This window comes from Podarcis melisellensis, assembly GCF_964234715.1.
Source record: "Podarcis melisellensis genome assembly, chromosome: 1".
In the NCBI taxonomy this organism is placed as follows: domain Eukaryota; kingdom Metazoa; phylum Chordata; class Lepidosauria; order Squamata; family Lacertidae; genus Podarcis; species Podarcis melisellensis.
The window spans coordinates 65,821,297-65,848,681 of NC_138528.1; the positions used below are offsets into that span (position 1 = coordinate 65,821,297).

Below are 27,385 nucleotides of genomic sequence, written 5' to 3' on the forward strand. Positions count from 1 at the left end.
GAGACCTCGACGCGCCTCGCGTCTCTGAACGGTTTCTGCTCAGGGCGTAGTCAGGCTTCATGTTGGGAAACCTCAGTTAGTTAAGTATTTGTTTTTCTTGTAGGGAAGAGGGCAGCTGCCCCCCCCCTACTGCCTTTCCCTTGGTTACTCCCATGGTTCACGGGTTGGCAGAACCGTGAGGAGGCAATGGAGGGACCTGGGTAAAGTTACTAGAATCTACCATGCAGCTTTTTTGAGGGGGGGGAGAGTGTTAAGTTGTGGGTGAACATATCAGAGGACACAGCGATTCTTCAAACAGCTCTTGTTTATTCACAGGCCAGAACTGAACTGAAGGGTTCAGCCAGCCTGCTTATATAGAGCTCCACTAGAACACAACAGTAACCATTTTCTGTAACTATCCAATCACTGAACGTCACTTTCTATCCCTTATTTGCATATGTGGACCTGAGTGAAAACTATCTACAGTATCCCCCTGCTGGCCCAGGGTGAGAACTTCAGTACATAACAGGGAGGCGATTGTTCTTAATTTTCATTTACCAATACACAAAAAACCCCATAATGACAACAGAAAAGAGCAAAGGAAGGAAGGATGTGAGGAGTGAGTATTCCCAAAACAGCATTATGGTTCCTGAACATAATATCCAAGAATGTTTTCCCCAAAGGAATCCACGGGAAGAGAGCAGCTGCCAATCATATTCCTTTGCTTGAGCATATTCAATAAATGGATGCCAAACTATAGAAAAGTTGTCCTTCGCTTTTGGATGTATGTTTTGTTAACTTTCCCATTAATGCAATGGTCCAGAACTGGAGGTCCCAATAGTTTTGCAAATCTCCTGCAGCAGACTTCCAGTGTTTGGCCACTGTGAGCCTGGCTGTTGTGAGCAGGAATCGGAGTAGCTCTTTATTAGAAACCTCAGTTTCCAAACCATCACATAAATATTAAATGTCCATCATTGGTTCAATGTGCACCATGTGATTTGATAAACTATATTTATTTGTATTAAAAAAAATAGTAAAGATTCAGGAAAATTACAGAAGTATGGAAGGATCCTGGACGTATATTAGGATCTTGGGATAGGAGGAATCCGTGGTGTAGTAGTAAATTATGAACAGCTGAAACTCTTCATAACATTCCCCTCCTCCAAGATATCCCCCCCCCCCCCAGTCAGGTCCCTTCCAAGACTCTACAAGTAAAGTTAACCAGGCACTGCTGGCACTATGACTTCAATACCAAGTCAGGTTGTCTTACCCTCTTGCTTTGCTTAACATCCAGCCATATTAAGAGTTCAATGGCACCACCCACCCAATGACATCTACTTTCCTTGCCCTTGCTTCAAACTACAGGCAGTTGAGAGTGTGCTTTTAAAAAAGATCATACATCCATTTAAAGAACAGTTATCTTTACTGTGGGTAAAGATGGGACACGGGTGGCGCTGTGGGTAAAACCTCAGCGCCTAGGGCTTGCCGAATGCATGGTCGGCAGTTCGAATCCCCGCAGCGGGGTGAGCTCCCGTCGTTTGGTCCCAGCTCCTGCCCACCTAGCAGTTCGAAAGCATCCCCCAAGTGCAAGTAGATAAATAGGTACCGCTTTATAGGGGGAAGGTAAACGGTGCTTCCGTGTGCTGCGGTGGTGCTGGCTCGCCAGAGCAGCTTTGTCAAGCTGGCCACGTAACCCTGAAGTGTCTCCGGACAGCGCTGGCCCCTGGCCTGTTAAGTGAGATGGGCACACAACCCTAGAGTTGGACACGACTGGCCCGTACGGGCAGGGGGTACCTTTACTATCTTTACTGTAAGGCTGTAGTGACCATTCCAGGTTACAGTAAATCTATGAATTATCCTTAATCTTCATCAAGTGCTTCTACCTAAGTAATCATTAAATGCACACAGAAACTTAAATATGCACACACCAATCAAACCTTTATTAATAAATGAATATCCCAATGTGAGGACAGAACAGATGTTTCCATGTGTGTGGTTTGCAAACCTGCTTTTTTTGACTAAGACTCTGGAGCATGAAGAAAAGAAACTGAAAGTACATGTGCTTCTTCTAGATGTCTGAAAGTGATCTTACTGTCATATGGCATGATAAATTGAAAAATGCATATTAATAGATTTTAAAAAAAATAATTTATGTTACCTTACATTATAAAAAAATATTCACGTGAAACATTTCATTGGGGAAAACTCACATGCTCCCAGTAAGTTCAATGGGACTTACTCCTAGGAAACTGTGCATAGAATTGCAGCAACATTATTTATAAATGGAAATGTCCAAAGCTGCACTGATATATTTTACGCATGTGAAGGCTATGTCTTCTTCTTCAAATTATGAAACATGCAGTCCATGAACTCTAGAACAAAGCTGTCAAGTCACATGGTTTAGCTGTTGATTTAAATGCTCACATTCATAGAAGATCTTCATTCCTGGCTTGAGGAGTCTGCAAAAGAGGCAAGACAGTCAACTCCAAGTATAAAACAGCCAAGAGATCATAGCCATCTAATTATAACAATGCTGCGGCAAACTTGTTATGGGCAAATGACCTAGGGTCATTTAGGTCGACCCCCACCAAGGGCACACACAGGACCAGAGGGCAGGTGCAAAAATTATGCCTCTCCACTCTGGCTCAGAGTGGCTGGGAGCCCTCTTGCCTGTCTGCATGCTCTCTGAGCTGCTCCTCCACTGCTCTGGGTGGCTGGGCGAGGGATGCAAGCTTCTCTGGGCACCTTGGCAGAGCAGTGCTATTAGAAGTGTGAAAGGAGGGAAGAAAGAATGATGGAGAGAGCCAGCAAGAGTTGCAGGAAGAGGAAAAAGACAGAAGCAAAAGCAGTGAGTGGAAGGAGGCAGGGAAGCAGATGGACCAATGGCAGAGGAGGAGAGGAGGTGGAGCAGACCCTGAAGCCATGAAGGAAGTCACTGGCAGAGCGTGAAAGGTGACAAAAAGCAAAGTTTTTTGTTCTTTCCCAGCTTTGGAGGCACAGATATCTCCTTGTGAAAAGTGCAAGGGACAGGGGTGGGTGTGGGGTGTATGTACTGATACAGCAACTTACCAAGGGTGCCAGTGAGCCTAGGTCTGCTTCTGGTTATGGGGAAAGCAGCCCTCTCTAAAAATGGATTTTAATTAAGTGCTACTACCACTTGTGATGAATTCAAAAAGACCCCAGAGGTTGTGTTCCTAGCAGTTCAAAGCACTTCACACTTGTGTTCCAGTTTCAATAGGTGAACACAATTTTGTGAGTCTTGGGACCCTAGCCTAGGGTCAGTGTTGGTGCAGCCACACTTGATTGGAAGAGATGGAGGAATAATTTTAATATACAGAACTAAGAGAGAAGTGGGAAGAGGGAAGGCAAACAGGAAAAGGCCATAGGGAGGTTGAGGGAGAAATGGGGTTTTAGACAGGTGCCTCACATGGGTTAAGAACCTCTAATTAGAGTGTTTGACAAGGTGGATCATTCATGGATTAAGCCTGCATGGCATCACTGCAATAAAATACATTGGCATGGGAAATAATGTAGTCATTGCTTAACCTGATGGCCTACTATACACTTTCAGATGATCAATAACTGCAAAGCAGCAACTGTTTTGGTTCGCTTGAGCAAAATCAAGCAAGAGTATTGTGGAGGCCTGAAGGCCAATTTATTGTGGAACAAGCCTTTGTGGCAGAGCTAGGGTCTTCATCAACGTAAGGAGGGGCAGTCATGGCCTTACTGTAGTATGTGTGGTAGGCAGAGCGAGAGAAGGTGTTGTTAGGAGCAGAACTGGCTCCTGCAGTAGGAGACCAGACATTTTTCAGGGCTGGACTTTGGTAATATGGCACCCTGTGACGACAAAATTTGGCATCCCCTCCCTAAATTTTCCTTGTTTTCACTCCCTCCTCCCTCTTGCCTTCTGTTCTGCGCATCCATATAAATATAGGTATGATGGTGATGATGATGATGATGCACTCCCTCTGCTCAGCACCCTGTGCAGAGGAACCCCCCCGCGCCCCCTGAATCCAGTGCTACGTCTTCATGCTGTCTCCCCACTTTCTGTTTCTCTCATCTAACAAGACCCTGAGTAGCCTGGTGATTCTCCAGAGGAGGTGAACACACATGTGTGGTGTGTTTATGTTGTCTTCTTGTGCCCAAAGACAAGAAGCACAGGACTTCATCCCAGAGCAGGTGCATGTGTGTGCATGTGTGCAATTACATTAGCACTGGTTTCATCTCCTCTAACACGTGCAGGGGGTGCCAGTAGGTCTGTGACACTTCTATACAGCCCCACATATCTGTGGGAGCATACTGGACATCCCTCCTTAGAAAGCGTCCCTGCAGATTGGATGATGTTGTTAAAATAAACACAGATGCCTACTGGTTCCATATATGTGCTGACCAATCCAGTTGGTGAAAGACGCAACATTCGTATAAACTCCTGGATAGCCAGTTCTTCCACAACCATGGCCCCAGCTTATTATTCCATTAAGGGTGTAGTAGCTTGACTCTTCTGATGGACAAACCAGTGGACCTCCTGAATCACCCTAATAAAAATGAACAGAGCTTAAAGTTAATGTATACCTATTTGTAAGTTGACGAGGAAAGATACTTTCAAGAGCCATCAGTGTGACCTCAGTTTACACATTCTGCATTTTCTAAATATTAAGGGGTATTGCTATTCGTGTCCTTATCTTCAGACTGTAGGCTGAAGCTAGCAACAAAGAAATGAATGCAGCACCTGTCTCCTGCAACCACCACTGTTGCCAGCTTTAAGCTGCTCATTCTTTTATCATTTGCCAGCACACAGGTATGACAGCAAGTAGGTGCTCAACAGAGTGAAAGATAGCAATCTATAGAGCTCTGTTTCTGGGTGGTTATGGTAAGAGACACTATTGCAGAGTAAGAATTAAGGAATTGTGACCAAAAATAATAATATTTCAGATGAGGTTTCCTGCCAGCAAAACAGTTCCACTGACATTCATATGAGACCTTCAAGCAGTTATAGACCAGATGCTGCAGCAAAGTGATGCTTTCCTGACTGCCTCACCCCTCACTCTGAAGAAGGGCCCTCTTCCTCAGAATGAAGCAGAGCATGGCAATGTCGTCGCCACTAAGATAACAGCAAAACACTGTTTAAAAAGCAGTGGGGAGGTGAAGGAACCACAGAAGGTAGAAATGGAGAGGCCACTAGCAGGAGAAATCATGAGATATTGATTAATATCCACTGTCGTTGTTCAATAGCTTTCTCTCTCATGGCTTTGCACGTGCAAAAATCAAACATGCTTACGAGATCTTAGAAGAACAGATATTTCATCTCAGCTTCTACCATTACATTAATTAATTAGAAGACCTCTCATGGGGTAAATTTGCCTATCCCTAGTTTCATTTTCCACTCTGTGTTTTAGTACTTGGTAGTTATGGCTACACAAGAACCAGAAGAAGCTTTGCCTTGGCTCTAATAAAGTTCTGGGTCCCTGTTTTGCTGGGTGTTTGCAGAATTATTGCACAGAACTTGTTAATTCCTGGTTGAATAGAATACATTTACTCTGACTGCTTACTGTACATGCATCCTTTCCTCCTTCAGTGGGAAATCCGGCACAGAACATCCGCTTGTTCAGACCACCTGGATGGTTCATATAGTATTTCTGACATTCTTCAGAAACCAAAATAGGAACTTCGAGTTGATGGAGTTTTCTTGAAAGTTCTCCATCTTGAGGGGTTAAAAAGAGCACACTCAGCAAAAACTAAGATTCAGATATAAGCTCCTTAAATGTGAACTTAATTCTTTTGCAGTCCACATTTTCAGCTCATGAACCCCTCTTCTCCACTAGTCCCTAATGAAAAAGGAATGGCTAGCAATCATTCTGGCTAATAGATGAACACAAAATTCTTACTGAAAGGAAAATGCACTCACCTTCATAATGAATGCCCCAACCTGTAATGACACACACCCTGGAAGCCTCAACCTTTTCGTCTTTCTCAGGCAGACACACAGGACGAACATAATGATTGAATTCTAAAGGCTCAGTGAGTTCCACCAGTGCAATGTCTGAATCTGTAGTCGTGGTGTTAAAATCTGGATGCAGAATGTATTGTTTGACCAATCTTTTCTGGAAATAGGAAAGCACAGCAGGATGATACATGGGAAGATGTCAGCAGCTCAAAGACTGCTCTACTCCTCTCTCCCCCCCCCTTCCCCCCAACCTTATACTGTATACAACATTAAAGTGTCACATCGAACAAAACCAGTTTTAGAAAGGACTTTATGATATGAAAGTAGAGACAATGCTTGTACTATTGTAACCCAAGAAAATCCTTAATAAAAACAATTTTTACAAACACATTTCAGGTAGTTTATGCAATTGTCTGGACTCGGAATGACTAAGAATAGCGCAATCACTGTTTTAGAAAGAGAAGTTTTCTTTTTGTGATTGGCAGTCATAGAACAACATGCATACTGGTAATAACCTAAAAGGTAAAGGTACCCCTGCCCGTACGGGCCAGTCTTGACAGACTCTGGGGTTGTGCGCCCATCTCACTCAAGAGGCCAGGGGCCAGCGCTGTCCGAAGACACTTCCGGGTCACATGGCCAGTGTGACATCGCTGCTCTGGCGAGCCAGAGCTGCACACGGAAACGCCGTTTACCTTCCCGCTGGCAAGCGGTCCCTATTTATCTACTTGCACCCGGAGGTGCTTTCGAACTGCTAGGTTGGCAGGCGCTGGGACCGAGCAGCGGGAGCGCACCCCGCAGCAGGGATTCGAACCGCCGACCTTTCGATCAGCAAGTCCTAGGCGCTGAGGCTTTAACCCACAGCGCCACCTGTGTCCCTCTGGTAATAACCTACTTCACTATAAAGTCCATCATGACAGATAGACAGACAGACAGATGTATTTGAAAATGCACTTCATGTAAAACTCTTTTTCATTTTGCTCCCACAGTCTTGGGGGAGGGGGTAGAATTCTTTGTGCATGTTGCGGGATAAGGACATGTTCCTTCCATAAATACAGAATAACTTGTACTAACCTGACTATTGTGCTCTTGTTCTCCGAGGTCGTGAACTCCAGCAACCACACTCCAAAAATCTCTGTATTTTTCCCTTTACAGAGAATGTAATTGGTTAAAACAAACCCGAAAGTTTCTTCCAACAGTCTGTCCCACACATTCTCATTCAAGCATGATAATATGTTACTCCCATCCACACAGGCTTTCCAAATACACACAGAATAGGAACAAATTTGATTTGCACTGAAGTCTAAATAAAGCGGGACTTGCTTCTGAGTAGACACCCACATTATTTGTGGGTACCAGAGGAATATAAATCCTTCGGCCTCTTGCAATTTGGTACGTAGTCTGCCAAGAGCCAAACCTACACACGTTTTCATTTATCTGCATGTTTTGCTATCCCTAGTTACTCTGAGGGCGATGACTGGTCTTCAGAACGTCTGGGGTGTTACCTTCTTTGAATTCTTCTAGTATGGTGAAAAATGGGGGTTGGGGGTTCATGTTATGGGAGATAGTAACATATTTTTAAAATATCCATAGGAGGCAGCAGCCTCTGTTTTCAAGCAGGGCATCTTCTGCATAGACATGTACAGAATTGCACTCTAAGCATACCAGTCTTCAGCTAATGCCTTCCAGGTGGATTACTCTCATAACCCCAGCCAGCACAATAGTCTAAATCTTCAGCAGGCTGGCGAAGGATGTTATATACACTTATCAATATGTAGTCATAAGTAGACATTCATAGGGCAACACTCTAAATAATGCATTTGTTAATGTGCTTTCCAAACCGTTCAGGCGCTGTGAACTATTGTTGCTAAAGCATAACATAGTACTTACATCCCTTTAAAACAGTGAGCAGCAGTCACCACCCATGTGCTTGTAAGAACTGCCCCTCCGCAGATGTTTTCTCCCAAAATCTGTATGCTTGCCTGCCAAGGCCAAGAATATGGTACAGCTTCTTCGCCTCCAACTATCCGACTGAAAAGAAACCTGGGCTGGTTGAATGCTACTCCACAAATGTCAGCTGGCAACATAGAAAAGAGGAAAAGCTATTGCACATTGGAAAAAACAACAACCAACAACTTGTGCCTATTACGGAATAAGGCTGCCCACATATAAGTTTCACCACCACTCCTCCTCTCTCCCTTCTTTTCTTCCCCAACTTTATACTGTATACAACACTCAAATGTACAAGATCTATAGAGAAGACTTTACAACTTGAAAAAGACACAATGCACATACTTTTGTAAACCAATAAATTCTTTAATAAAAATAGTTTTTTTTAAAAAAGGGGGGGAAGCTGCCCACATTTGGCTGATTCTACAGAGGCTGTTTCTATTTAATATGAAAGTCCCACTGGATTTAGTAGGACTTGCAGGCAAATGATAGGATGGCATTTCAGCGGTGGCTAAAGAAGTAGTTCATTAGGACAACCAGCAGCCACAGCATGGTGATGATGAAGGAGGGAGCCTTGCCATCTCTCTCTCTCTTTTGGTTCCAGGAGCCACTACTGGTGGGAAGGAGCAGCTGTCCCAGGCAAGTTTACATTTGCTGATCTTAGCAGCCTGCTTAGTCTTACAACAGGGGTCACAAACATTTTCAGCCGGGGGCCGGTCCACTGTCCCTCAGACCTTGTGGGAGGCCGGACTATATTTTGAAAAAAAAATAATGAACGAATTCCTATGCCCCACAAATAACCCAGAGATGCATTTTAAATAAAAGGACACATTATACTCATGTAAAAACATGCTGATTCCCAGACCGTCCACGGGCTGGATTTAGAAGGTGATTGGGCCAGATCCGGCCCCTGGGCCTTAGTTTGCCTACCCATGTCTTACACTAACATAGTAACAGCAACAACTGTTGAATTTACAGACCAGTTTGCAAAATAAACCCATAAATGTACTCAGTAAAAACAGAATTAAACACAGGATCACACATCCCAAGAACAATAAAATCAGTTAAACCAACTCTAAAACAGGTAGGTAGCTGTGTTGGTCTGATGTAGTAGAAATAAAAATAAACAATTGTCCAGTAGCACCTTATAGACCAACTAAGTTTGTTCTGGTATAAGTTTTCGTGTGCATGTATCTGAAGAAGTGTGCATGCACATGAAAGCTTATACCAGAACAAACTTAGTTGGTCTATAAGGTGCTACTGGGCATTTTTATTTTTAGGTTTATTTCAACTCTAAAACAGTCAGGCTATCCATACAAATTTGAAAAACAGAACAAGTTCATCAGATATAAAACTGATCTTCCATAAAATGACTGGGATGCACCTCGGGGAAAGCCTTCCTAAACCAAAATGTCTTCCGTAGGCACCTAAACGTCATCACACGAGGTGCCTGTCTGATTTCAGCTGGTAATTGATTCCAGAGAGCTGGAGCTGCAACACTAAAAGCCCAATTTCTAGTTCAGGGTAAGTGCATCTCTGGGGCGTGTGGTATTCTCAGCAACGCTCCATTTGAGAAGCGCAGTTGCCAGGGAGGGATACAGCGGACAAGACTTTATGGTGGTGCCAAGTTTTTCAGGCCTTTAAATGATCAAAGCAAAATGTGAATGGTTCCTGTTAGCATACTGGCAGCCAGCGCATCTCCTTTAGCAGAAGCATTACATGGTGTCAATGGGGTACCACAATCAGCAATTTAGCTACTGCATTCTGAGCCAGCAGCAGCTTCTAGGTTAAGTCAAAGGGAATCCCAGAACGGAGCATCCTGCAGTAATCCAAGGTCACAGTGGCCAAGCCATCTCAGTCCAGGAACAGCTGCAGCTGCCTAACCAACCAAAGCTGGCAAAAGATTCCCTTAGCCACCAAGGTCACCTGTTTTGCCAGGAGTTAAACTCAGTTCACTGGCCCTCATCCAGCCCGCAGCTGTGGTCAGATACTGGTCCAGAGCCTGCCTGACCACTCCAAGTTCAGACATTATAGAGAGACAGAGTTATGCATCATCAGCATACTAATAATACTTTGCTCCATATCCCCCCAATGATCCTTCCAGGTGTCAGCATATAGATGTTATTTAACACTGCGATAAGATAGAGTCCTGCAGCATCCCATAGCATAAATGCCCTATGGACCCTGCAGGTAGGACCAGAACTACCATAAACTACCCTGACACCAGTTTCACAGAGCTGCTCTGGGAGGATACCACGGCTGATGGTATCACAAGCCGCACTGAGATGAAGCAAAATAATTAGACTACCCTTGTTTTTCTCCCAGTGGAGGTCATTCATCCGGACAAGCTAGGCTGATTTGACCTCTAAACCAGGCCAACCAGACTGAAATTGGTCCGGCTAACCAGTTTCCTCCAAGAATGTCTCCAGCTGTTCTGCCACAATCTTCTCAGTCACCTTCCCAAGAATCGGTGTCCTAGAAATTGGCCAATGACTATTTCAAGTGCTACCCCTTTCACCACGCCCTGAAGCTGCCCAAGGGTGCCCTGCTGGCTAGGTTTCGTTTACCATGATCCAGAATGAGCATAATCAAGATTCATGCTTGTTCTGCATGAATTATGGGATCAATATCGCTACAGTGTCATACAACTTTACCCTCAAAATGTCATATAAACAGTGGGCCACAGAGGGCTCCAAGGCAACTCTCTCAGGCGCCAGGAACCTCTGAACTGTTTGGAGGAGCTCCACTGGATGGCTAGTAGAGTATACGATGGAGGCAGTGAAGTCTGCAATATATTTTGGATTTGCCTTATTAGGAAAACACATTTTCCAGCCAAACCTGGTGTGTATGTAGAATTTATAGAATATCTAGAATACCTATAGAATATCTATATAGAATATCTACAAACCAAACCCTGGACTCCTCTCTACGTTCATTTTGCCCTTTCCCTTCTCCTACCAAAGGATACCTTCACAGAAGATGATTTACCAGGAATGTCTGTTTCATTTGAGACATCACTTATTTCCCCCGGAAGCATTACTTCACTGCTCGAATTTGATATGTTTAGATCTAGTTTCAAAAAGAAAGAGGGGAGAGTCATTGTCAGAATTCCTCAAATCAACTTTCTTCTAGGGCTAGAATAATCCTCCATTTTCCATTACCTGCAACAGAGATGAATAAAAATCTGGCTTTGAATCCACCAAACGTCTCTGTCTCATCTGAATGAAACTTGACCAGCATGGTACTAGAGGAACTGACAACTGGTGCTGGGACAGCAAATCCACAGGATCGAGCTAAAGAAGGTAAGTGGCAAGGTTCACAGCAGAACAGAAATACCTTCCCTGCATCTCAGCATACAAAACGTTAAATCAAATGGGCGTCATAAAAAAATTGGCATCCTCTGTCCTGACAAACTCTTTATATCAACATTGGGGCAGATCCCATTAAACTGATGCATCGCTGGAAATCAGTACAATGAGTTCCACTAGTGAAACAGGACTTCTCCCCTGCACCCTCCGCAGATCTGCTCAGGGGGATTGGGAGAACCCCCATAACAGGAGGAGAGGCAGGGGAGGAGGGGGAAAGTGCTCCGTCTATTAAGCAGAAATGCTTGCACTAAAATGCTTGCTCAGTGTTGTATTACACCCTGTGTGTTAGGTCACTGCTACTATTTCCTTGATATAAATTAAAGGAATTTGTAGAGTGAAAAAGTATAATGGACAGTTTCAGATGCTGATTAGAGGTTTCCCTGTGAGTTGTAATTATGCTATCGTGTATGTGTGTGTGTGTGTGTGTGTAATGCAAGATTAGCCAAATACTGAAAAACAGTGTGACTACATGTGATAGCAACTGATCCCCTTGTTTAAAAGTGCAGCCTAGCCCAATCACTTGCAGAAGACTTGCTCACTTGAAGTAGGGATAGGGGCCAGTTCTAAGAACCAGGTGTGTACATGGTGTGTAGTGAAACGAATCCATTTCATGCAGCGTTGCCACACCACCCACTACTTTCCCCCCAATTGAACTTACTTTGGGTAATGAAACCCAACTGGGAAGAAAGGAATCCTGGCAATGGACTCAAATCTCATTTAGTGCACAGCATTAGAAATAAGTATAAAAAACAAACCTATTTCATTATCCTTTGCAATATTTTCATACACTGTCACTGAGTCATAAGTGCAGCCTTCATTTTCCTCCACTTCAAAATTTTCATATGTGAGCTTCGAAAACAAAACAAAACAAAACAAAACCAACAGCAAAAAAAACCCTGAAGTTCATCAAACAAAAAGAGGTTTAGTTTCAGATATTTTTCTTATTGGCCATAGATTATTCAGCAGTGTTACCAAGGAAACTAAATTGCTGCCCTGCCTATGGCAAGTAAGAAAATACTATTTAAACAAGGCATAGATTAATGCTGCAATAAAGGCTGGAATAAATGTGCACATGGAGCACACTTCAGATGCTTCAGATGCACATGGAGGCTTACTTCAGAATAAACATGCATAGGATTTCTCTGCACATCCCCAAATGCAAACATTATAATTTATTATAATTTACAAATCAAAGCAGATCCACAGTTTATGCTTGACTGTAGTCTACAATGCTTGCATGTATCAAAATGTGGGTAGCAACCTCTGGGGCCCCAAGGTCAAACGTCATTGTAGTCACTGGAGGCCTCCAATAAGACGTGCAGATATAACGTGAATACTGGGGAGTATTAACAGATAAGACATTAATACTTGGGAGCAAAGTACACCCCAACATTTTAGAAATGCAAATTATATTGGGGTACTGGTCTACGACGACATTTGTAGAAGAATGTGATGAAAAAGCTGGAGATGGTTGCTGCCAGAAAGAAAAAGAGTATACTTCATTTTCTAGTGTCTGAAATTCATATTTGGGAATGAATTATTGATTTACCACAAGAATGTAAACAGAGGAAACAGCATCACATACAACCTACACCCCTATATTACACAAATATAGCAAAAGTGGAAGTGTCACATAAAACTACACCCAAAATGTATGAATGAGTTTGAAGAAAGACAAGTTCAAAAAACACTGAAAAGAAAGAAAGAAAGAAAGAAAGAAAGAAAGAAAGAAAGAAAGAAAGAAAGAAGAGTTTGGATTTGATATCCCACCTTTCACTCCCTTTGAGTCTCAAAGCGGCTAACAGTCTAACAGTCTCCTTTCCCTTCCTCCCCCACAACAAACACTCTGTGAGGTGAGTGGGGCTGAGAGACTTCAAAGAAGTGTGACTGGCCCAAGGTCACCCAGCAGCTGCATGTGGAGGAGCGGAGACGCGAACCCGGTACCCCAGATTACGAGACTACCGCTCTTAACCACTACACCATACTGGCGGAAAGAAAGAAAGAAAGAAAGAAAGAAAGAAAGAAAGAAAGAAAGAAAGAAAGAAAGAAAGAAAGAAAGAAAGAAAGAAAGAAAGAAAGAATCCACACACAGTGGTATTCAACTAAGATTTACTTAGAGGAGGTCTATGTACATGAAGTTTTACCCTGAGTAAAACCTAGTTGAATACTACCCACTGCATTTAAATGATATCCCAATGCAAGATATTACATGTTAACTAATAATAAAACAGCACCAAAATAAGGCAGCCTCATGAGCGAAATGTTACATTGCTTGTGAAGGTTGGAATCAAACTTATGGTGTTCAGAGGAAACCCTTTGTGCTGATGCCAGTAAATCAGCCCTGCTTTGTACCTTGACCACGTGGTTTTCTGGAGCTTGAACAATCCATTGACAATCTGCCAGATTATTGTAAGCCTCGGGGTAGTGCATGCTTTGTATTGTTCCTTCCTCAAAGAGTATGGCAATAGATCCACACCCAGAGGCTAGAAAGACAGTGAAGCAAAAGTAAAGTGAGACAATTGAAATAGTCCCTTAGCAAACTAAACCATTGAAAGCTTTTGTGGGCTCATTATGCTTATAATAAAATATAAGGTGGTGGTTGTTTTATTTATTATTAAAGGATTGCTTCAATGGACTTCCAAGAGTCAATTTTGTAATAAGGGAACTTTCTAAATATGGGTATTTGAAGAATAGGTAGATGGTTGGGTTATGTTTGCCCTTGATTCTTATAGAGCAGGGGTGGCCAACTCCCAAGAGACTGCAATCTACTCACAGAGTTAAAGACTGGCAGTGATCTACCCCCTTTTTTAGGGGTTCAGGTCAAAGTTGTTGAGCTTCTTTTAGGGAAGAGGAAAGGTTTTAGGGGTTCAGGTCAAAGTTGTTGAGCTTCTTTTAGGGAAGAGGAAAGCCCTGGATTTTTTGGGTGCAGGACAATAAATGTTGAGCTTTCTTTAGGGGAGCCAAACTTGTTGAGCTTCTTTGGGATGAGCCAGTGATCTACCAAAGACATTCAGTGATCTACCTGTTATAGAGTCATTTTTTCCTCCAGAGGTCTTCAGAGCTAAGTCTGTAAAGGACTCATGTGGTCCACTTATATTAATAATTGTGCAACTGCTCAGTTCTTCACCATCAAACCCTTCTGTATTGCATCTCGACCATCAAACCCTTCTAATTGCATCTCAACCAATGACTGCTAAAGCTACAAATCATAGAATCTCCCTAGAGCACTCTCATGTAAGGACTGGTAAGGTACAAAAAAAGTATCACAATCAATAAAGTAACAGATCTAGTGCCTGTAATCCATATATGTTGTGAAGCCTCCTTGGCCCCTCATATATTATTAGAAAGTATCAATACTTACCTTGAAGAGAAGCTGGCTCAATAGTTTGGTATATCATAGAGAACCCAGATCCATGTTCTTTGTTATCAGATACAAATTTTAGCCTTAGGCTATTGGAACCAACCAAAATCGGTAACGGGGGCTCCTCGCCACAGAATTTCCCTGAAAGACGTTAATTTTATCAATGTAATTTTCCTAATATTTACTGAGTGGTTCTGCTAATGTGAGAAGAACCTGCTTCTGAGTAGGTATGCTTAGGACCATAGTATTCAAGCCAGTGGTGTGTGATCAGTAGACTAGGAAGACTAGTCCCCTAAATGTTCCCCTGGGGCCTCCTTCCTAAAATCCAGGAAGCTTCTGTCTGGCTTAGGGAGAGAGGTACAATGCTCCGATGAGTTCAAGAGTCCGCCTCTGCCATCTTCCCAAAGCCCACCCAGCTTGGAGAAGAAGGCAGGAGAGCTCCAGCATACTGTCAGAGCACTGGCACCTCCTTCCCAAAGCCTGGGATGCTTCTGTCCAGGTTAGGGAGGGAATCACAATGCTTGCACAATGTCAGGATGTTGGGGCATCCCACACGCAATATCCCCCTGCCCCCTGTCACCTTTGCAAGCTGGCCCTTCTGGCCCTAACTGTTCCCTTTCAAAAAATATGTCACCGCACACCACTGATTCAGTTTAATTTACAACAACAATGTGTAACCTGGTGGCTATATAAGATCCAGAAGGAGAAGAGTCAACCCAAAAATGCTTTAATATATGTCAGGCTCGACCTAGCATTTGTATCCAGATTTCAGCTGTGTTCATTGCGGGCATCTTAGCAGCAAAGCTTGTTTTGGGTGTCTGCCCCTCAAAACACCTCTGAATACTCAGCTCTGTTTAACTGTCTGGAGCATCATTACACATGAAATTCCAAAATCCCTTCAGAAAGGAAAAGCAAGGTCAGGATCGGGCCATCTCAAGCAAGAATGTGGGCAAGGCAGATGAGATAGGTGGATAACTCTTTCCTGTCTTCATTATCCTCTGCTCAGCTGGTCACACACCATTTTCAACTGCAACTTTTGTCAACGTGAAAGTGAGTTCAGTCAATGTGGGTGAGGGCCCTCCAACATCAATGAGGGAAAGCAAAGAGCAACTCCTCTATATTTGTACCCTCCCCATGGCTGTTGGGCATGGGTGGCCTCACTCAGTGTCAGGCATACTGGGAAGCAAAACACTGCTATGGTAGCCAAGACTTCAGAGGAAAATAGGGGTCATTTTTGTGTCCATGCCACAAAATTCCCATAGGTGAAATTCCTGTTTGGACAGGTCATTAATGCACATCATGTGTTCACTTCAGTACAGCATGTGCTGGCACCAAATTTTGATATCATATCCAACTTTTCAACTATACAAGAACCACCTGCTTTTCATTTGGGAAAAAGTGCAGCCTGGTGCCTTATATATTTTGAAGAAAACACTCACCAAGGAGCCTATCGTCCTTTGAAATCACTGACAAGGCATCATAGTCACAGTACACATCGGATTCCACATCAAAGCGGGTAAAATTCAGCAGTATATGCATTCCTTCTGGGACGAGCAAAGTCCAAACACACAACCTAGATTGATGCACAAGGACTGAATTCTAGTTGGCAATCAATAAAGCACAGGTGCATGAGACCAGGTACAGTTTCTGAAAAGGGACTTCAGCTACTCACTGGTTGTCCTGGTAAAAATGCTTAGGATGATCAGGGAAAACAAGCTGTCCTTCATTGCCAGGGAGTTTGCCATCTTGCACACTGCATGATGCTGTGATGTGGATATGAAGATATCAAGATTTATTGGTCTAACAGATATGCAGTGCAAAGACAGACAAAACTAAGCATTACGAAAATAATCATCTCTAATCCATACTTTTTAATCATACACAAGAAATCTTGGACTCTGCCAGTATATACTTAGTTCAGGAAGACGTCTTCCGGCACATTATACTCACCTGTAGAGCTTTTCATTCTGATATCTAATTAAAAAGGAAAAGAGAAATATCCTAGTGAAGAACTATTAATGTTATGGCAAATCAGAAATGTAATAATGAATTTTTAACAACCAAACATCCATTGCTCCCTTTGGGCCTGACTCCATATAACAAGGATGTCCTAAGCAGGCTTCCTCAAACTCAGCCCTCCAGATGTTTTGAGACTACAACTCCCATCATCCCTGACCACTGGTCCTGCTAGCTAGGGATCATGGGAGTTGTAGGCCAAAAACATCTGGAGGACCAAGTTTGAGGAAGCCTGTCCTCAGGCAATATATTCATCAACAACTGTATTGGAACAGTTCTAAGTGGAACTCACAGTAGCTGTCATGATGGTAAAGCTGCTGAAATCAAACTGATAATAATAATTTGTAATAATTTTATTATTTGTACCCTGCCCCAGTCACTCTGGGCAGCTTCCAGCATATATAAAAACATAAGGGACTGTATTATCTGCCATACAACCCAGTCAAAGCTGCAATTATGAGCTTTACCGAAGAATCAACTTCCCCATACCACCCCAACAGGTTATGTTTTTCTGTTGGGTTGGCAGCATTGAAGAAAAGATTTAGGGTTGTTGCCGACAAATTAATCCTGTTCCCAAAAGGACTTCCATTTGTGCAATGGAACTTCCATTCCCTCTCCTCCCCCCTCCCCCAATGGTCCTGGGGCTTTCTCTAACCTTCTACAGTAGATTTCAGGGAGATGCAGGAAGAGGAGAAGGAAAGGGGCTTCCACTGCAGAAGTGATAATCCTTGTGCAAATGGGAAAACTTTGCCGGATACACTCCTTAATATGTGAATTAGGCAGAAGGTGATTAATATTGACTACCGGTGTCGATATGTTGCTGAATCCAAGGGAGCACCTTGGTAAGGTCTGTAAAAACTCCTGGTGTTCCTCTTCTGTTATACTTTTTTTTTAGGTTTTGTATCCAGCCGCGAGCACACCCATAGCCCCATGAGGTCACCCCAACCAGGGTCCAAGAACCATGCTCACGCATGCACACAAGAGATCCCCCAGAGTCACCCTGCAGGGAAAAGAAACAGATCCAAATAAGACATATATAAAGCACTGCATGCGAGTAATTTAAGCGATCCTTCAAAAGTACACCCTGCAGTTGTCCAATGGATACGACTGCCCCTGCCATGTGGCAGTTTGAAGTGATCTGTTTAAGGCAAAGCTATGAGGATGGGGGGGGGATGCGGGTGGCGCTGTGGGTTAAATCACAGAGCCTAGGACTTGCCGATCAGAAGGTCGGCGGTTCGAATCCCCGTGACAGGGTGAGCTCCCGTTGCTCGGTCCCAGCTCCTGCCAACCTAGCAGTTCGAAAGCACGTCAAAGTGCAAGTAGATAAATAGGTACTGCTCCGGTGGAAAGGTAAACGGTGTTTCCGTGTGCTGCTCTGGTTCACCAGAAGCGGCTTAGTCATGCTGGCCACATGACCCGGAAGCTGTACACCGGCTCACCAGAGTCGGCCACGACTGGACCTAATGGTCAGGGATCCCTTTACCTTTACTATGGGGAACAGGAACAGAGGAAGGCAAGAATTTATATCTGAACGCTACAGATGTTTTCATAGCATTGGCTGTACCAGTGGGATGGGACACCATTTGAGTTTCGCTTCAGGCAGCAGAATGTTTTGGGCCTGATGTGCTTGCGACGGACTGCCGCTTCATGAAAAGGAGTCTAACAGTGGGTGTCGAGAGTGGAACCTGGAATCTTCTGCATGAAAAGTATGGGCTCCATCTCTTTGCTCTGTTCTTCCTCCTGGAAAGTTCCCCCACCCCATCACAGAGACAGAAAGGTAGGCAGGGAGATGGGAAGAAAAGGCTCTTCATTTTACCAACCTGGCAGGCATCCTTTCCGCCATCTGGAAACCCAGCACACATTAGAGTGTCACCCTGAACAGGTTTCTTTAAAGTTGACAATGCTCTAGAACATTCGCTGTGGTCTAGGATGGGCAACTCCACTTCATGCAGGACTTCAGGGAGGATACCATCTAGAAAACAAACACACCATAGGGAACGGTTTTATAGCAAGTTACACTATTGGTCCATTTATTCTGACAGCAGCTGTCCAGGACCTCGGACAAAGGTCTTCCCCATCACCTATTGCCCCACCTTTTATTTCTTTTAACTGGTGGTGCCAGGGCTAGAACTTGGAAGACCTTCTGCATGACAAGCAGGTGCTTTGTAACCAAGATATGATCCTTTCCCCAAATGCCCAAGCCAGACAGTGAATGGTGTTGGTGGAGGAACAGTACATTAGCGCGAGGGAGACAATAATTTTTTCAGCCATTCATTCAATGTGGCTGCCACAGAAAAATATGGCAAGTGACACTACAGGAAGTAGAGCCAAGGCGAATTTTGGAATATTCAGTGTGAGGTCTTTGGACATTGAAGGGAGGGGGGGATTTTAGTTATGTCCTTCCTTCCTTAAGACATTTTCAACAAAACAAAAATAAGAACAGGCTTCTGAATATTTCTTTACAGCAGTATCCAGTATTTGCTCACTAAGAAGCTTTAGTAACGACATCAGTCTGGAGTTGAAAGTTGTACACTGGAAGAAGACATGTTTCCCCAAAGCTCCTTAATTGTGAGAAGGGTCACCTTTCTTGAGCCTCTTCAGTCTGTCATTGCTTCTCTCTTCTCTGCTATGACGGCTTCAAAACCATTCCCCCCCCCCTTCTCATTTATTATTGTATCTTTGTTTCAGCATATGGGAAGTCTTAACCAGTTGGGGATTGTGTTGCAAAGGGATGAATCACAAAACATCAACTCACATCAAAAAATTTTACACAGCTGCTTTGATATGGCCGTGCTTCCAAAAATAATAGCTTAGGCTTACTTTCTCTTAGGCGACCCCAGCCAGAAGTGACACATATATATCCTGGATCGAACGTTTCATTGGGTTCAGGAAGACATACTGGCCCAACTGTTGAACCTGCCATGAACACAGTGGCATACTGGAATATTAATGTGTGACATATTAGAATAATGTTAATTTAAGTCCCAACCCTTTTGAGCTCCAAATGAAAAGCAACATCACACAAACTGTTAAACTTTTTGGTTTTGTGTGCTGCTCAAATGTGTGTAACTCAGAAAAACCTGAATACAAGCCCTTTCTTTCTCACATCCATAAACAAGCCACAGAAAAAATACGGTTCTATAGGACCATAAAGATTACTGCAAGATCCCCACATCTCTCAAGTCCCAGCCCCATACAGCAGTGTGTGAGCCATTTCCCCATGATGCGACCCCACTTTGCTTAGAAAATTGCCTTATACCACATTATTCTACTGGTTTATCTAGCTTCTGGCTGTGTGTGACTTTAAAGCACATCCATAGTGCATTTCCTGCCCCCCCCCCACCTAAGAATTCTGGGCACCGTCATTAGTCAAGTGCTGTTGGAAATTGTAACTCTGTGAATGCCCAGAATTATTTGAGGGAAAGAATGGGCTTCAAATGCACTTTTAAAGGTATTGCGTGTAACACTATTTTAATATTGTCTACAGTGACTGGTGGTGCTCTCTCCAGGGATTCAGGACACAAACAGTAGTTACTAGACCTTTGCAGCCCTTGCAGTGGGAGCTATGCTCTGAATCCACCGGATAAATGGGTGGAAAAAACACAATTATCAAGGACATAGAAGATCAAGTCTTGCTGAAGAAGGATCAGCATGGCTTCTGCAAAGCTAAGTCCTGCCTCACTAATCTTTCAGAGCAAGTATAAGGAAACTTTGTACAGTAGGCTACATTCTAATCACCCCAAAGCCAGAGGTTACTACACACACTCACATCCAGGCCAAGCACGGGACATTATCTACACAGCTATCAAAGGAGAGGTTGTCTTGTTTATCCCAGTGAGAGAGACAGAGAAGGGGAGATGGGATATGCAGAGCAATCATATTTAGAAATAAAAAGTTAAGGTAAAGGACCCCTGACAGTTAAGTCCAATCACAGACGACTATGGGGTTGCGGCGCTCATCTAGCTTTACAGGCCGAGGGAGCCGGCGTTTGTCCGCAGACAGTTTTTCCGAGTCATGTGATCAGCATGACTAAGCTGCTTCTGGCGCAACAGAACACCGAAACCAGAGCAGTGCATGGAAGCGCTGTTTACCTTCCCGCCAGATGTGCTTTCGAACTGCTAGGTTGGCAGGAGCTGGGACTGAGCAACAGGAGCTCACCCCATTGTGGGGATTTGAACCACCAACCTTCTGATCAGCAAGCCCAAGAGGCTCAGTGGTTTAGACCACAGCGCCACCCGCATCCTATTTAGAACTACTCAGAAGTAAATCTCACAGAGTTCAACAGGATATACTTCAGTGAAAACATGAAGAGGATTGCAGCCTTGCATTCAGTTTCTTGGGCAAGCTATTCTTTGAGCCTTTCCTTCTGTGAAATTGGGATTTAATTAGGGTTGCCATATTTCAAAAAGTGAAAAATCCAGATACAAAAGTTGTTCAGCTTTTTTGGGCAATGTTGTTTTGCTTTTTTTGCAAAATAAAAAATATGAAGTTTTTGAGCTATTTTTCAGGAAATTCACCAAAATCTACACTTCCGGCATGGATTGCCACTCATCCAGATCTCCCCAGACATTTAACCCCCTGGGCGCTGTTTCCAACAGTTGAATCTTGGCTATGTCTGGGAAACTGTGGATGTATGGCAACTCTAATTTAACTGTAGTATGTGGGACCCGATATGTAGCCATATGGGATCTCCCCCAAAAGACAATCTCAGTTTGTTAACCACATTCCACGCATCAGAAATTTTGCGGTGGTATCCTTTACAATTTCTCATATTCCCAAATGTACCCAGGGGTGCAAAAGGATTAGTCAAATTGAGAGACCAGGCTATTTGAAGGACTGCCTGCCGAGGCATTAAGACCATTGCAGACTAGCAGGTACCAGAAATAGGATTTTCTCAGTGGGAGGCCTACATCTGTGAAACTGCCCCCTTGAGAAGATCACTGTACCAGCTGCTTTCATTGTTTTTTAAACACCTCAATTTTTTTTATTACCGTTTGTGTTTGTCTGAATTGTGTTGTATGGGGATGGAGTGGGGAAACAGCCTCCTGCTAGTCCTTTTAAGTGCATGGCTTTACATGTTGACATTATGATTATTGTCTTCCAGCTCTGCTTGTGGGCTTCCCAGAAGCATTTGCTTGGCCACTGTGAGAAACAGGATGTCAGATTCTGTGGTTTGATCCAACAAGGTTCTTTGGGGGGGGGAGAGACACCTGCTTTGCAAGATCTCTCTCCTCTTTGCTTCCTGTACTCTCAGTTCAGCACACTAGAGAGAGATTGTGAGAAATTACTTGGTGGGCATGCCAGTACTTTCTTTATTTGCCACATTTTTCTTGGCAGCCGATTTGGCAATGGTCACAGCTTGATTCATGACCAAGTCACATGGCCCAACTGGCATGCTGAGAGTGGTTGAGTTGTAAAGCTGGTCATATGGCAAATCAATCACACTACACTTGCCTTGAGAAACAAATTAATCTACACAGTCCACAATATCCCCTTCAATTTGGTCCTAGGAGTTCTCCTGAATAAAGCAATGAAAAGGCACCAGTTCTGGCAATGAAATTTGTATCTGTGTGATTCACCTATGCTTTCTGATAGTAAATTATTTTCCCTTGAGTTTTACAAATAATGTTTATAACAGGCAGGTAATTGTAGATAAGATTACCATATTTAAAGTGACCGTTCATTCTCAGAAGGGCAATGTCATAATCCATTGGTTTCTTCACATTAAATTTTGGGTGTCTGGTGATAGATTTTACATGTAGGGTTTGCTCTTCCTGCTCTTTCTGGCGCAAATCATGCTCTCCAGCAGTTACAGTCAGTGAACCAAGCAGGTATCTGCATAGTGGTAGAAAACCATTATAAAAAAGGGGGCAGAACTGATTTTCATCTTTTGAAACAAAGCCGAGCAAAAAACAGAAATAGCATCACATAGCACCAAACCCTAAATATTTCATTTATGCATTTATATTTATTTTATGAGTTTATATACTGCCCTTCAGTAGCTGCTTTCAGGTGCAGTGCACATTTTTTAAAAAGCTATGAAAAATATATAACAAAACAACAACCTGGAATTTTTGGCCTTCAAGTGAAATTCCCCATCTGCACCTGCTTACAAAAGAATGGAATTCTCTATCTGTACCTGCTTACAACGCAGTGAGCAGCTGTGATTATCCACTGAGAGGAAACAAGGGTTCCTCCACAGAAATGACGATTATTTCGTTTCAAGGAAACCTGTGCCATAAAGAGAACATGTCACATTAGAAAATGCAAACCTTTTCTTATTGCATCTGCAAGAGCAAGACAGAAAACAGAAGAGGCGCCATGCATGTCCTAACATGGTGATTGTTGGCATTCACATTTGAATGTTTACAATCCTGAATGAATTTTGCTAATGTCTGAAAATAGTGTGTGGGGGGGTGTATGCACGCACACACACACACACACACACACACCAACCAAATTACTAGGGATATGCAGCAGTAGTGAATGCTAACTATCACATTCTCCTATAGAACTCTTAGTTTTCAGAGCTTCTCAATATCTGTCTTGCAATGCAAACATTCACATGCAAAGAAGTGATAAGTAGACAGTACTAAAATCATCCTGCCACCTTAGTATTTTTCTCCCTCCCTCTCTCCCTATGTTACAGAGAATGTCTACATTTACATGTTAACCTTCATGCTCATCATATCTTAGTTGTTCCCTGTAGCAGAAAGAATGAGGGGAAGGGGAAAAGAGACAAAATAAGTATTATGTGGAATATTGGAACCAGAAGTACTGTTGGAGATTCCCATAGAAGCCTGTGTCAAAGTTGCCAGGCATGTGTGTGGGGGAGTTATTTATTTTAGGAAACTTCAGATAAATGGTCCAAGGAGGCTTGGTGAAGCAGAAGGTGACTCATTCTCAGTCCCCTCTCTAGCTAGAAGGAGGCAGCAAGCTAGTTGAGAACAGAAAACAAAAGAAGCATTCTGGGGCAATCAGATTGCAAGACACATACATAGAAGCTGGAAAAGATCAAGGCCTTTTGGGCTTTTGCTTCTTTCTGGAGATCTGATGTGGGGAAGCAGTCTTGGCTATCATCTGTTTAAATACTTAAGCTGTGTCTCCCCCTATGTTCTACTTGTATATCTGCAAAATTCAAATACTGTATTACAGGGCACTCATTAAAAAGAAACACTTCTTTTACCACTGATTTTTGATCTGAAAGATCTGTTTAAATTGTAGACCATATACTCTTACAGACTCCCTTTCACTGAAAATTAAGGCTACAATCCTAGACCTTGTTTACTTGGGTGGGAGCACCATTAAGCTCAATGGGTCTTACTTCTGAGTAGACATGCTTAGGGTTGTATTCTCAGCGTATCTTCCGATGGGGCTTCATATTTTTATTTATTTATTAAATTTATATCTTGCCCTTCTTCCCAAAGGGAGCTCCAGGTAGCAAACAAGTGACTGAACAACAAAAACATATTGAAAACTAAGCAAACTTCAGATTGCAACCTTTAATTCAGTTTCCATGGACAAACTTTAATGCAAAAGGACTCAAGTTCAATCCCGGGAAGCTGCAGGTAAAAAATTTCAGCTAGGCAATATGAAAGATCCCGCCTGAGACCGTGCAGATCTGCTGCCAACATAGATAATACTGGACCAATGGACCAATCATCTGGCTCAGTTTAAGGCAGCTTCCCATGCATGTCCCTAGAAGCATGAATAGGTCAAAATATGTTTTGGGCAAGGGCAAGCTTTGTCCCACCTGTTGGATTTCTGAAAGAGAAATAAAGGTCTATTTCTCATCAGGGAACCCCAGGCAAAGGGTGTTTTGAGGGCATGAATTACTTTTCCCGAGATAGGCCATTGCTTATGGGTTTGAAGCTATTGTTTGAATTTTCCCAAATGGTAGGCCTGTCGCAGTTTCTTAAAATCACTCCTGCTTTGTAGGCAATATATGAATCACAACCGTTTTCCAGCAACCAAGAGAGAACGGAGATTGTTCTTGCCACCTGCAAGCAATACCCTGGTTTTTGGTGTGTGTGTGTGTGTCCCCCGCCCACTTCCATGATAAGCTAGGCCAGCCTTCCGCAAAAGTCTACTGACTTCCAGATGTTTTGGGCTACAGTTCCCATGAGCACTAGTCAGTATGGCCAATGGGCAGGGATGATGGGAGCTGTAGTCTGAGACATCCAGGTGGGGGAAAGCTGAGTTTGGAGACCTTAGATCTTGGACTAAAGATGTAACTGGGATGGATATGCTCACCTGCCATGGGTGAGAACCTTGTTGCACCTGAGTCCCGCCAACAATCCGAGAGAGATAGCTATAAAGATGCCATGAATTTGCGTCCACTTTCTGCCCACACTTGGAATCTGAAATGCATAAAAAAAGAGAGAGAAGAGTGCAGAAAATGGAGGGGGAGGGCAAGACAGCTGGATGTCATTCTCCAGTTTTTTCCATAAGATGCCAAATAACTTTTCACTTCCAGATGGTACTAATTGAAGTTTTCCCATTAATATCTAATAATTTATATTATTACTAATCTTAGGCTGTTATCCTTCATCTATGTATGTCAGAGTAATCCCACTGAACTCAGTATAACTTACTTCTGAGTAGAGAAGGCTTGCACTGCAAGTCACTATGAATGCAGTGAGTAAAACTCAAGTTACTAGCAAAAACAATCAACACTCAAGGTTCTAAATTTGAGAAGTGCACTCAAACTTTGTGTTTTCATTCTGCTGGTTGACCTTTGCAAAGAAAAATAGCTCAAGATATATGTGTATGTTTAACATACATAGCAACATCTATGCACAGTCAGACCTCTATAGAAATGGTCTTATTGGGATTTCAGATGGGCTACCTTTATCCAGCAGGGGAATAAAAAAGAGAACCCAGGCTTCGGGGTGTGTTTGTCATAGCTTATTTTGAAAATATACACAGTGGTTAACAAGTTACATTCTCATGCCAAATAGAAGTGAAATATCTTCACAGAAGTGAAATGGAAGTGAAATATCACTCTCCGGAAAAGTTTGCTATAGCTAGAAACCACTGCGAAGTTGTATCAGATTTGGCTTTACCAAAGGTCCAGCAGCACTTCTGTTTGCCTCTATGGCTTCTATCTATCACATAAACATCAAAACTGATATATGAATAAGTAAAGTTCAGAAAAATATATTCATTGCTGTCATACAAAGTTTCATGAATAGACTATGTCCAGGATCATAAATGAAGTATGCACTGTAATACATTTGTTATTCTTTAAGAAGAAACAAGTAGTGATTTCACTGTGTTGATGCATGAATTCCACATGGTGACTCTTCTGAAAAATTCATATACAATACAGGCCTGTCCAAAGTCTGAAAAAAAGCTCAACAACTTCAATCCTAAAGAAAAGGTTAACAACTTTGGTCGGCCCTCACGGCCCTTCACTTCATTAAATCTGGCCCTCTCTGAAAAAAAGTTTGGACGCCACTTATACATGCAATGGCCTGCTTTTCTTGCATTACATTATGCATGTAGCTGCTGTCACAGCTCATCTGAATCAACTCACAATTTTGTCAGTCAATAAATAGCCATTTGCTCCTTAGGCAAGGCAGTTTGGACTAGGGGAGGGAAATCAGTACACCCCATGCAGAAGAACTGCAGCTGGGATGAAATTGAGAACTTTAAAAAAAAAAAAAGCTCCTAGATTACTGCTATTTTTGAGTGGGATTCAATCACATGGGCAAATTCAGGTTTCACACTTATAATGGATTGGAAAGTCTTGCACAACAAACCCACTTCCTCAAAAGACTGAACTTTCTGCAGTAAGGAAAGCAAGGGGGAAATGCAATGGAAAATGTGAAATGACATTGTGCCGATGCAAGTGTTATCAAACCTCCGCACAAACGGATCAAAATGAATGCTCATTGAACAGCCAACGTCTAATCTTCCTCAAAACAAATCAGGCTGGAGGCACTCCGAGCGAAGATAACATCTACTAATCATGCGGTAATATGGATCCATGCCGTTAGAAAACATTTAAAGACAAGCACGAAATCATGGCCATACCTTGCTGATTAGACATTGGTGCAGAGCTTCCTTCTCTAAGATACACTGTCCCAAGCATAAGTAACAGCAGATCGCCCGGGGACACTGGCATTTTCAGGCTGTAAGTGACTAAGTTAAACAGAGTGGAGAACTTTATAGGAGCAAAGAAGAAGCTATAACACAGTGGGAGAGCAGTAGCAGCATGATTAAAGTGTAGGTTACTCATTAATCCAGCTGTAAAGCTTTTAACCAGGCATTACTAAATTTTCCCACATTTAACCAAGCATGATTCCTTTTCTCAAGGGACTGTGGGTTTAAAACAAAAGCCTGCTAAATACTGAGTTTGACTGTCTCAAGAGATCAGCCTATACATTAAAAAGAACAATAAATGCAGACACCCCCCCCCCGGCTGGTCATCACACAAAGTCCTTTACCAGCTTAGCTGATTATTTAGAACTCCAGTTTAATTACAGCTGTTTCCAAGGCTATCTGCATCCTTCTTTTCTTTTAATAGATTTGAGAGCAAAATAACACTCTATGCTGACACTACAACCCTAATTAATTTACTAGGGAACCTAATGTGATTGAATCCACTTGAACTTATTACTAGCTTGTTTGGTTAAATATCTCATCCTAGGAGCACATTTTCAATAAAACACAGTTGCTAGTTCTGCTATATTCATGCATGGATGGCATGAATGTTGTGCAAAATTACAAGATAAAGCCTTCAGTTGCACAGAAATTATAGCCTAA

The 27,385-nt window shown here is 42.8% G+C and overlaps 1 protein-coding gene across 1 annotated transcript; it reads right to left on the reverse strand.

Moving 5' to 3' along the window:
* Positions 1-1,905: 1,905 nt before the first annotated feature.
* Positions 1,906-26,858, reverse strand: OVCH2 (ovochymase 2; the record flags this gene model as incomplete). The annotated part of the gene is made up of 21 exons (XM_081906568.1): positions 1,906-2,438; positions 4,349-4,514; positions 5,529-5,680; positions 5,885-6,080; positions 6,995-7,067; positions 7,811-7,997; positions 10,859-10,939; positions 11,032-11,163; positions 11,994-12,087; positions 13,591-13,721; positions 14,600-14,740; positions 16,039-16,172; positions 16,272-16,362; positions 16,550-16,573; positions 17,420-17,615; positions 18,436-18,587; positions 19,436-19,531; positions 22,278-22,450; positions 22,755-22,846; positions 24,869-24,975; positions 26,654-26,858. The coding sequence occupies 21 exons, from the start codon at positions 26,856-26,858 to the stop codon at positions 2,419-2,421; spliced, it is 2,643 nt and encodes an 880-aa protein (XP_081762694.1). The 3' UTR covers positions 1,906-2,418.
* Between the last annotated feature and the right edge of the window lie 527 nt (positions 26,859-27,385).